The 13,322-nt window shown below is 33.4% G+C and overlaps 1 protein-coding gene across 1 annotated transcript; it reads left to right on the forward strand.

The window, feature by feature from the left end:
- Window positions 1-5,604: 5,604 nt before the first annotated feature.
- On the forward strand, window positions 5,605-8,838 carry LOC132747723 (complement C1q-like protein 2). Its single transcript, XM_060737220.1, has 2 exons — window positions 5,605-5,983; window positions 6,169-8,838. Exons 1-2 carry the CDS (start codon window positions 5,653-5,655, stop codon window positions 6,573-6,575), a joined length of 738 nt encoding a protein of 245 aa, XP_060593203.1. The 5' UTR covers window positions 5,605-5,652; the 3' UTR covers window positions 6,576-8,838.
- Window positions 8,839-13,322: the final 4,484 nt, after the last annotated feature.

A 13,322-nucleotide genomic window follows, 5' to 3' on the forward strand; every position in this document is an offset into this window, starting at 1 on the left:
CTAAAGACTTAATATTTTTGATTCATGGACCATTCTCTGTAACTCAAGATTGACTTTACTTTTTTTGGATGTGCAGCATGTATGTTACTGTTTACAATACAAGACTGTCAGGGACTATGGCGCTAAATTGCTGTATTCAGTATGATCTTGTCAACGTCTTTTTTAGTATTTTGCGGCAATACTGCGATGTTGAAGATTTTTATATGAACTTTTAAATAGATGATGTATTTAATATTGTTTCGGAAATTTAATGTATATGGATATTAGGTTAGTCATAACTGGTTGTAGAGAATATCACGTTAAGTTTAGAAATATATTTAATTTACAACAGATTAACAGTCTGATTAAAATCAGCTCTAAAGATCGGTACATTCAAGAAATAATAAGATCTGAACTTTATATTAGTCCGATTGAATAGATCAATAAAATCGTTCAACGCCATTATGCATTGATCCCTGACCTGTCCATTTCTAATTATCAGATTCACCTCATCAGATTAGTGGACACAATAAAAATTACATCACAACATACGTTAAAGATAGCGGTATCTATCAAGAACAACAACACCAAGGCAACAAATGAACAATAAAGTCGGAGAGTATTCGTGAGCTAGATAATAGGCGCTCCCAAGCACCGGTTTACGTGAACTTTATCATAAGAATGTAGGCCATAGAATCAATTACGAAAATAATAAGAGAACATCACTGAGAATAATATTATGTTTCAAAACAATCTAATTCATAATTATTTTGAAAACAATTATCATGCACGACCACACAATATTATAATATTCCACTTATTATTTAAATGTGAAACGAACAAAATCATTATTCTGTCTATGTAGGAAGTTTAAAGTTGGAATTAAAACCATAATACACAGATATATAACACTGAAATATAAATAATTGATACAAGTACGAAAGCTTTCGAGAAATGTCTTCCATGCTACGGTTGAAATGAAACAATTTTTACATCGTTTTTGATCAAAGTCTTACAAATAGATATTTTACAGTTACAAGGGCTTACAATAATTTCATTATGACAGGTTTTTCCCATTGCTGTATGACTTCTTATTCTTTTAATATATTTGCAAACCGATCACAATAAAGCTATGTACAGCGTTTACAGCCAAAGAAGTACACTGTCAACGGGAAGTAAATAATACAGTTTTTATAATTAGTATAACTACGGTTACTCCCCTTCTAAAAAATCCGCCTATTTTAAGACTTAATATCTTCGATAAATGTACCATTCTCTTTATCTCATGCTTTACTTTAATTGTTTACGATGTGCAGCAATTATGTTACTATTTACAATAAATGACTGCCAGGGACCATGGCGCTATTGCTATTATCAGTATGATCTGGTCAACGTCTTTTGCTTGTAATTCTGTAGGTCCCACTGAGATGATGACGACTGTTATTGTGATCTTTTAAATATATTATTTATTTTGTAATATTGTTTCGGAAATATTATGTATGTGAATATCAGGATTTGTCAAAACTGGTTGTAGGGAAGATAATGTTATGTTTAGAAATATGTTTAATTGTTATTAACACAGTGTTCTGCAACTTACATTAGTTACAATAGATTAACAGTTTGATTAAAATCATCTATAAATAACGCTACATACAAGAAATAATGTTTATCTGAACTTTATGTTTAGCCAGATTGAATAGATTGATAAAATCATTCAACGCCAATGTAAACAGTTTGTATATACATGCGATACTAGTTGATCGGCACAACAACTTAGATATGAAAGGCCCTTTAATAAATTTTTTGTCAGTACCCTTAAGATGAAAGCTACTTATTACTTTAAAATGCCAATTATATGACTATAAAATTAATAAAAGTATGTATGTGTCACAGAGGCAAAGATTTTAAATAAAGCTGTATTATCTTTTTAGAACAACGATACAAATGCAACAAATGAACAATAAAGTCTGAGTCTGTTTGTGAGCTTTGCTTGTAATGATAATTAGCTCTCCATTTTACATGCACTTATTCATGTAGGCAATGGAATCAAGGTACGAAACAAATGGAACTTATAAGAGAACAACACTGAGAAAAATATGATGATATTCATGTCCGCAACACACTTCATTATTACTACAATGTTGGGGTTAACTGTCTTTTGAAACATGAAACCTTATATCAGCCTTGAATTCTCGTAACAAAAACATATGATCCTTCATTTTGTAAGTATTAAATATTTTTAATTGAATATCAGGTAACGCAAGTTACACGTAGATCATCCACATACTATATTAACAGTCAAGTTGCTGAATAAATGTCTTGCAAAAATTAAACAAAGTCATTAATATTGATAACTAATAATGTGCTTTATCTAATTCAATTTAAAATTAATGCGTACCCATTTGTTATTTTAATTGATTTGAATTTTAATTAACTTGTCAACGTCAACAACATCAATTACAATTCCATAAAGTAAACAACATGCATCAAATCAAGTTTGTTATCATACAATTAAAAAAGAATTAGCATTAACACAATCTCTTCTGTCATGAATATTCAGATATTTAATGTTCATGGAAAAGATATGTATACTTGTTTAGCGATGTTGATTGAATAGTACTGAAGGCAGTTCTTCCTTCTTCTCAATTGAACCTGTTTTTTTTATTGCATTGCATTTGGTAGATCTCCCCTACAAGTCAGTTATTGGAAAGATTAAGATACGTGATATAAATTCTTGAAAGAATACCTAACAGTAACAACAACAATGACACGTAGAAAATCTAAAAAATATTTACTGATGTATTGTTGGTGCATTAGAGCTAACTCTCAAATATAGTAGAACATATCAAGCGCTTGACCAATATTATTGTTATATCATGGAATCTGTCTCTATCAAAGTTTTAAGAAAATATATTTGTCAATGGATGAATCTGTGCTGGATGTAAAGTTTCAATAAAATCAAAGCATTTTTAACATATCCATAGCCATACTATTTAGATTACACCTGATATTGCGGTTATCGAGAGGTGTTCGATCTAAAATAAACAGAGGATTTGATAAGGCAAATCAAAAAACGTTATATATTATCTCATATATAGATGGTTAAAACTATTCCAATATTCCAAATCAGAAGATCATGTTATGTTTAGAAATATGTTTAATTGTTATTAACACTTACATTAGTTACAATAGATAGACAGTTTGATTAAAATCATCTATAAATAACGTTATATACAAGAAATAAGTATATCTGAACTTTATGTTAGCCAGATTGAAAAGATTGATAAAATTATTCAACGCCAATGTAAACAGTTTGTATATACATACGATACTAGTTGATCGGGACAACAATTTCGAAATGAAAGGCCTTATAATAAAATTATTTGTCAGTTCCCACAAGATGAAAACAAGTTTTCAGCAAAATAACTTTCATAGACGCAGTATGCAACAATGATTTTCTGGCCATTATTTAGTATAACTGGTAATAATGCATTTTTAATTGTAAATTTTGTCTATGATTGTTATTTTATCCACAGTCAGACAGGCGAAAAAAATATGAAGCCAAATGATATCGTCATTTTTGATACAATTAACGGAATACTGTTCAATATAGCAGCAAATTGTATTTTACAGAATTGTAATCATCTGTACAAAGTACCTCTACTGTAGATAAGAATTATATATCAGAAATTATAAAATAATTTATAAATAACTTTGAAATGCCTTTCGATGATTGGCTAAGAAGCAACCTTTTGTAAAAAATTACAGGTTATTATCAGAATATATTCACTGTTTTTTTTCCTAAAAATAGATTCTCAGAGTATATTCATCTTTTTTTTCTAAAAATAGATTTTCTGGAAATCCCCCAAAGACGCGAGGTTATGACATGACGCCACATCAAGTCTATTATTATTATTCTGAATAAAAAAAAACGTTGAGTGAATCGTAAATAGAAGTCAATTTGGTGTGTTTTAGTTACGAATTGAGCGTTCCCATGCTCTCTTTTAAATATACTTAATATAGAGTCTGCTTATGAAAAAAATAATAAGCTGGAGAAATGTTCCTTCGTATTCAATAGCAGATTTGATAAGCCATACAAAAGCTATTTATAAATTATATAATAGAACAGATATGTACTTTTAGCTGGTAAATATGATGTGATATATCGCCTCGGTCAATATTAATTTTTTTTCAGTACATGTCACATATTCACCAGCTAGAAGGTCCATATTTGTATACTATCATCTTTTAGAAATAACGATTTTCGTTTCAGTGATGCTTGTAAAACTTAGCGCCAATATGTCTTCTTCTGATATTCTTGAGAAAGATGATGTTATTATTTGTATTTAAACCGTCATTGAGAACAAACACTGAGGAACTAGTAAAGAGTGTTTTCACAGCATCACACCACACTCTATATCACTTTCCTGCTCAGATCTGTCTTGATAGCTCTAAATGTGGCATGTCCTCAAATTAGTTATAAACGAACAAATATCCATCTTATTCAATTTCGATCAAAGTTACATATGTTTTCATAAGTACTCATTTGAAATGTTTCATGATAAGGAAAAAATGGCCAAGTGGCATATCTTTACATTAGGAAAAATGAAATAAATAAAAACAATGAAACGATTACAAATATCATTAATGAAATAAATATGAAATAGCAATATAATCTTCATACTTAGAGAAACAAATGGAAAATGCGTGTTGTTATATTTATTTATATATTCATTAGGATCATTGATTTAAATACTTAGAATAGAGCTAAGCTTGAGTCGGCGCGAGAGATGTTACACTTAAAAATACGTCAATGATTTTAACCATTTATTGGTTGTTCTAAAATCTTAATTATTTATTGGCCAACATATCCATCATAAAAATGTGTTTTGTGAATTTCCATTAGGTCCGAACATTATTGCAAGAAATGTTTCTTTAGTTTATTTAAATAAGTTGAAAGATTTGAATATCAAAATCTATTTCAAACGTTTATTTGATTGTCAATGCACCATTGATAGTTGAAGAACAGTACTAAATTTTATATTTTAGAAACAATTCATACCTTCAAGTTAAACTTGAGATATGTGTAATTTTCTTTTAGGTAAACATTTAAAATCATAAAAGATTTTTTGGTCAGTGCAACATATAAGAATGCTGTAAGAATAGATTGTCGATATCGTAACAAGAATCTTGTCATCTGATACTTTACAAATAGGAAGTCCGTCATTGAAATAATCAATTAATAAAGATCATATACTAATTAAACTGAACACAATGTTCTTCAGTCCTGTATAAAATCATCGAGACCAACGGCAACACATCAAAGAACGCCAGTCTATGAGCCATCAATATATTAAAGGTAAGATTATCCCTCGGAATTAAACACCTGCTTCACATCACCTGCTGGAACCAAAAGTGATTAGTCCTTGTCATTATTGTTGAATCTGGCCGTACTCTAAACTGTTATTGGCCCGATTTTGATGTACTTTGATATTGATACCTTTACACTTTTTATCGAATGTTCTACATTCAAAGCGGGGGAAATAAAGTTTGATTATTTACAGTCTTAAAATATAGACCGTCACGTTCTTAAATACCATCAGTATATTTAAGTCATGAGGTTGAGATGCCTCATATAAAAAGGCGAAATTTTCGTTTAATCGTCAAAGTGAAATGATGTATTTTCTCTCATATCTGTCTGCATATGTTGTTTTCTTTTGCCATCAGCATGTGGCTGTGGCAAGGAATGAACCAGCATGTTCAAAGTTTGACTACGAGGAAAAGCTTTTGGAGAAAATGATACGAATGGAAGTTAAAATGGAACAAATGGTTAATGAAATTAAGAAAACAAAGAATGATGTTTTGGCATTAACGAACGACGTTACACGGGCGGTAAAAAATGCTGAACAAAACAGTCACGAGTTTCATAGTAACATCAACAAAACAATAGACAAGTTTGCTGAAAAAATTGAACAAGAAAGGGCGAAGATAACTGCATTGTCAGGTTATTAATTATTTCATCATCAAGATTATCATCCTAGTAGTATTCTTAAAAGAAAAGCTTTTCAGATTTTAACACTATATCATGTATTTTTTGTATAAATGTAATTATAATTTTCAAATTATGAGCAAATTTTCCGTTAACTTAGAGATAAGATATTGCAAGACCTGTCACATTTTATTTTGCAGAGAAGGCCCACATTCCAAAGATTGCATTTAATACTCGTCTTTCGTCAACAGTCAGTTTAGGCTCAAACGTGAAGGTCGTATTTGATGACGTATTAATGAACGCAGGTGAAGGTTATGACAAAACTTCTGGAATTTTCTCTGTATCCCAAGATGGACTTTATTTCTTTTCTGCACATTTATGTAACTATGGAAATAAAGTTGTACATTACAAGATAGTAAGGGATGGTGAGTCCATTGCGGTTAGTACGCAGCACGATCTGGACAACGTACATACATGTAATTCAGTGAACACTGTTGCGATGCTGAAGACAGGAGAAAGAGTGTGGGTACAAACATCTGGTTCTTCGCATATATTCGCAAATGGTCTTAGATGGGATACTTTTTTGGGAATACTTTTAAACAGATAAATGAGTTAATGGTTTTGAAAATTTATTTATATGTTTGGGTTTATCAGATTAATCAGCCTAGTCCAGCAGAAGATACAGTTGAGTTTCAAAATAAACTGAAAGATATTTTTGCGAATAACTATCACGTATGGCAACACACTGTCTATGTAGTTAATTTTAATTTAAAATTCAATCTATAATACAAAAACACAAATATAAAATATGATAAACAAGATCAACAAGGAAAGGCGGCGTTCAATGAACGCAACCCCCATATGACCCAGCAACAAGAACCAATGGCAAGGAGCCCAGGCGGACCCCAAACAAAAACAGGACAGGGCAAAGACAGAGCACGGACAGGTTAAACATTAAATAATAAATAATTTATAAATGATTAAGAATTTAAAGAAAATAATAAAAGGCCCACAAAGGGGAAGGGGACAGGAGACCGGGGGAAGGGGGGTTTAATAAAAGAAATAAAAACTAGAGGCAATGGGGAAGATACTTACCGTAGACGAGAAAACAACAAGGGACACAAGCAAAAGTGTCACCAAAACAGTATGAAACAACATAGACATACATCTGAGGAACAGAGTGGGGCGCCGCCTTGGAACGGTCAGCAGCATAATAATGACTGCTGGGGAGTTTAAACCGGTTAATGGTGCACCAAACCTCGCTCTTAGCCCCACCATGTTCCTATAAACGAGACAGTGTAAATAAAATGAATCCCCGCCAAGTGAAATTCTAACAGTTGTCATGGTTACAAAAGGTTAAATAAGTAAAACACAAAAATGATCATTTAGAAACATATAGAAGTAAACCCAATGACCATGACAAAAGTACTCAATGTCCTAAAGGAAGACAGAGCAACAAGAAAATCACCTACAAGGGCCCGACGAAGCAAGGCAGAAGACGAACATTAAGACAATTCAGCCCCAAAGGGCTTTACGAACTATCCATCATAGAGTCTCCCACTTGCTCAGATGCAATCAAAAGAGGAAAGCGTAGTGTCCAACTGTAAAAGGGTTGAACACTAAACATGCAGTATGTCTTAAAATAGTAGGATCATAACATCTTTCAATAAAACGTCCAATGATTTTAGTAAAAACAGCAGAAAAATTACCATGACCCAAAATCTTACGAAGTTTGTAAATCACATCGCCACAAAAACCAGGCCGGCCAATCCACCGCCGCAGAAGAGCCCCCAAACCACCACCGAACTCAGAAACCAAATCAAAGCCACGACTGCAAAATTTAGTAAAATATTTCCGTAATTTATGATAGCGGTAACCCTGTTTTAGAAGCTTGCTGGTAATAAAAATATTCCGCTCGTTGAAATCCTTTACGCTGCTACAAGCCCTAGCGAATCCAATTAATTGAGAAACACAAACCTCGCAAGACGTCGCACGGGGCACGCCCTCATCCAAATGTGGACAATTACCCATACAAAAGTCAAAGTCATCTCTTTTACCACAGATCCTCGTGCGAACAGAACCGCTGCCGACAGCAAGACGAAGACCCAAAAATGATGTACCAAAATTTCAAGAGTTCGTTTTATCAAGCTGCAGTTCATGCGGATAAATGTCAGACACCATTTGATCAAAATAAGGATTATCTAAATTAAAAATATCATCAAGGCATCCAGAAGTATTACCAAATGCGACCATAACATCTTGTTGTCTATCTTCAGAGAGACCCAACACAAAGTCTCCCTCACAGCAGCACAAAAACAAATCGGCGACCAGGGGTGCACAACCAGCACCCATAGGAACTCCCATGATTTGTTTAAATAGGGCACCACCAAACCCGACATTAATGTTGTCTAAAAGAAAAGAGAGTGCTCTACAAACCCCGTCACAGGTCCACACAGCATAATGTTTAACAATACCGTTAGTAAAAAAGCCTTGTTAGAACTACACGCCAGAAAGGCAACTTTTTCCCGTGCAAAAGTTTTCTGAATTAGAAAACAACTAAAAAAACTAGAGAACTAAAACACTGCGATATAAATCAGTGATACAAGTAGGAAAGTTGGCAAGCTTAAATACTTATCTACCCTGCTGCAAGTTAAAGTGAATCGCTTTTCGTATCATTTTTGTTAAAAGTCTTACAAATAGATATACTCTAAATCGTTATGAAAATACCAGTATTTTCACTGATTTTATTATTAAGGTTTGTTTCAATTGCCGTGTTTTCTTGTTATTCTTTCAATATCTTTGCAGCATTAATCACAATAAAACATTATTTTCTTTTTAAAAGTGTTATATTATTACCATACAGTAATATAAGAATAAGCATTAAACATTTTTTGTCATACAATATTCAAATAGTTAACCCTTTACCCCATATATACGCGAAACAACGCACTTTCGACCCCCCCCCCTTTTTTTGGCCTCAAAGAGTGAAAAAATGTCCTATGTGGGCCCCAAACACATGTTTTCGTTTGAGAAATGTTGCTAAAAAAAATTGAGCACTTTTTCGGCGCCGCTCCCCATCCAAAAGATACATCAGGGGGTTGCCAGAAGGGGGATGTGCCCCCTTCTGTTAGGGGGGTTTGAAGGGGGGCGGAGTCCCCCTCATCGCCAAGAAAATTTTGGACTTGTGAGAGGCTAAAAATGACCCCAGGTCGATCATAATGTAACGTGTAACCAACCCTGAAAAGCCTTTGACTCTATCTCAATCCCTTGAGAAGTTGCAGCACTTTGAAATAAATTTTGATGGAAAAATCGAGGCAAAATAGTGATTTTGGACAATTTTGAGATGCCCCCTCGTTGCCATGGTAACAGGAAATTTAAGACTGAGCATGTCGTTACAAAGGCAATGGTCCAGTCAACATTTGTGCCAAGTTTGATTAGTATTGAAGCATTTTTCATAGTTTCATAGCAGTTTGAACTTGTAACAGGAGGCTTTTCAGTGAAAACGGCCATTTTCCACAATATGCTCATGGGGGAAAGGGTTAACTAAAAAAATTATAAATGTTACAAAACAACAATTTTTCACCAAAATTAGGTGAAAGACCACATGTTAACATGGAAAAACTAGTTTTTAGGTGATTTCAAAGTTTTTCATTATTTTTTGTTAACCCTTTACCCCATATATACGCGAAACAACGCACTTTCGACCCCCCCCCCCCTTTTTTAGGCCTCAAAGAGTGAAAAAATGTCCTATTTGGGCCCCAAACACATGTTTTCGTTTGAGAAATGTTGCTTAAAAAATTGAGCACTTTTTCGGCGCCGCTCCCCATCCAAAAGATACATCAGGGGGTTGCCAGAAGGGGGATGTGCCCCCTTCTGTTAGGGGGGTTTGAAGGGGGGCGGAGTCCCCCTCATCGCCAAGAAAATTTTGGACTTGTGAGAGGCTAAAAATGACCCCAGGTCGATCATAATGTAACGTGTAACCAACGCTGAAAAGCCTTTGACTCTATCTCAATCCCTTGAGAAGTTGCAGCACTTTGAAATAAGTTTTGATGGAAAAAATCGAGGCAAAATAGTGATTTTGGGCAATTTTGAGATGCCCCCTCGTTGCCATGGTAACAGGAAATTTAAGACTGAGCATGCCGTTACAAAGGCAATGGTCCAGTCAACATTTGTGCCAAGTTTGATTAGTATTGAAGCATTTTTCATAGTTTCATAGCAGTTTGAACTTGTAACAGGAGGCTTTTCAGTGAAAATGGCCATTTTCCACAATATGCTCATGGGGGAAAGGGTTAATGTTCATGGAAAAGATTTGTATACTTGTTTAGCAAAAAATATTGAATAGTACTGAACGCGGTCCATGATTTCTCAATCGAACCTGTTATTTTTATGTTTTATTGCACTCAATAGATCTCGCCTACAAGTCATTTATTGGAAAGATTAAGATACATAATACAAATTCTTGTAAGAATGCCTGTAACAATAATAATTATATGTAGAAAATGATTTGTAGGAAAGCATTTACTGATGAATTGTTGGTGCGTGAGAGCTAACTCTCAAATACGGTAGAACACACCAAACGTTAGACCAGCATTTTGTAATATCATGACATCTGTCTCTATCGAAGTTTTTTCTAAAAAACTTATTTGTATAGGGATGAATCTATGCTGGTTGTAGAGTATCAATGAAAGCAAAGCACTTTAGACACGTTCATAGCCAAACTATTAAGATAACACATTATATTTGGGTTACCGAGAGGTGTTTGATCTAAAATGAATATGGGCTTTAATATAAGACAAATCAAACAATTTTGTCTATTTTCTTATATATTGATGGTTCAAATTTTCCAAGTTTTAAGCGGAATTGCATTCATAGGTGCAGAATACAACAATATTTTCTGGCCATTATTTAGTGGAACTGGTCATAATGCATTTTTATGTCTATATGTATTTTAAATGTATATGAATTTTATGTACTGCATTTGTAAATGTGAGAAAGATACTTAAATAAACAAATAAACATATACCTTTTTATGTTTTTTCTTAAAAAAAGAACACCGCTTTATTCATTGGAATCATTGTAATACCCAATTGAATCTTTTGATACTATTTTGATACTATTTAACTAGATTGTTATTTTAATCACAGCAAAACAGTCAAAAAATCTTTATAATGCTAACAAATGATATCATCATTTCTCGTATAATTAACAGAATACTTTTCAATACAGTAGCAAAAAGTATTTCATTATTACATATGTTAATTAGAGTTAGAGTTTATTTGTCGGTGCCCCATTGCGCTGATCAGTATGTTTCTAAACGGAGTCACCATTCTGTATTTGATTCACACGAGCTCATTTGGTGACATTGTACAAGAAGTAGTGTAATGTTAATCAGATAGCACATATCCTGTTTGCATGCTCTCGAATGTTTATACAGTTACGTAATAAACTCAGTATGAGAAACGATTAGGTGGTTGAGTTTAAACATATTTCATTAAGAATATTTGTACATGTGTTAGTAACAACATAACAGCGTTCTCTCAATGGGTATCCTCGTTCCCTTAACATTTAATCTAATCTAAGATAATTCTCATTTAAAGCTGCATGCTACCAGATGAGTAAAACTATTTTCAATAAAATCAAACTTGAGAAAAATGTACTTAGATTTTATGAAAAGTAAAATTATTCAAGATTCAAGAAATATTTTACATGTTATGTGCGATTAACGACTGATTTTTTAGTATTTAAAACTATATTTCTACTGTGTTACTAACGTAGTAAGGGCTATTTATGCATATTTTGACCATTTTTTATAATTAACGTTGGTTGTAAGTGCCAAAAAATGTGTAAATTGCTCTTTTTTGACTATTTCACAATATTATACATTCAAATATATTTTCAAAATTTTCATGAAAATTAGCATGAATTTGGAGGCGTGCTAATTTAATGATAGCATTGTCTCAGGATTACCAGTCACTAACAAAGGGTCATTTCTCTCAGTTATTGCTGGCATTTCTGCACAAATAAATGGGTTTATGTTTAATGGTGAAATTGTGAGGAGAGATACTTCCTTATTCATTTCTGATTTTCGTAGCTGGTCAACATGCCTACTCCGGACTTGATTGTTACCGATATATATTTTATACATGAGAGGTCACTCGCGGGAGTAAATTGTACCCGGCAACCATTTATCGGTTGAAGTTGGTCTATAGTCTCGCGCTTTTTTTGAGTCTCCTTCTTTAAACTTTCGGAAATTTCGCGATTCCGATGTTGCGTCATTCTTAAGTCTAACTTATTTGCAAATTCCTGCCAATCAACATAACGACAGGACTTTCCTGTGTGCTTTGCTGCACATAATTGCGATATGTTGACAAGAAATTAGACAACTTTAGATTCAGTCTCCTTTATCAAAAATTAAAGCTCGAGTGCTTGACTTAAAAGTCCCGTTCAAATGTTCCACTAAACCATTTGTGGATGGTTTAGCAACTGAGGTTTTAATATGAATACATACCGTAATGTTTCATATATTGCGCAAACAAGACAAGAATAAAGATCAACAAGGCAAAGGCAACGTTCACATGACGCAGCCCCCGGCACACTCAAGTAGGGCACCCAGAAGGCACCAAACAAATCTGACATAATCGCTTAACAATTGTTCTAGTATACCATACGTCATCAATACGTTGACTGTTTTTTCGGCACTTGTTATCAACCTGTTATGTTGTTTCTCAGGAATAACAATTCTAATTATCTACATCAAACAGCCTCTTTTAATAGTTAATTCGTTGATAACCTTCCAGGACAGGGTCATTTAAGTTCATCCCACCCTTCTTTACATCGTAAATGCGCGATAAAATAGGTTTTCGATTTGCTTCACGCTTGATCTGCGAACTAGTTAGATAGTTCATTGAAAAAATCTTCATCATAATTGCATTTTCTAATTTTAACTGGAACTATCACTAAATGTGATTAATACGGAAATGAGGATGTTACTAGTAACAGAATACCTTGTAACAGAATTGAATTATAGAGTTATGGTTGTGGGCAATTAAAGATAGTTGTGGTTCTGTATGTTGCATTTCCTTTCAATGTGGTTGGCCATTGATGAAGTTTTATTGAATTACTCTAGAAAGACAAAGAAAAGGAACAAAGGGCAATAACTCTAAAAAAACTGAAGATGGAGTTATAGTTCTTGTGCACTGCACTTCCTCTTATTGTGTTTGACCATTGCATGAAGTTGTTTTGAATTCCAACCAGTACGTTTTGAGTTATGCTCCGGACAAGGAAAAGTATCAAAGGGCAGTAACTCTGTATTTTGTCAAAAGAAAAACAGTCTGCTATAGGCGTGAATTGCAGT

This window comes from Ruditapes philippinarum, unplaced genomic scaffold, assembly GCF_026571515.1.
Source record: "Ruditapes philippinarum isolate M1 unplaced genomic scaffold, ASM2657151v2 ctg3991_1_1_1_1, whole genome shotgun sequence".
In the NCBI taxonomy this organism is placed as follows: domain Eukaryota; kingdom Metazoa; phylum Mollusca; class Bivalvia; order Venerida; family Veneridae; genus Ruditapes; species Ruditapes philippinarum.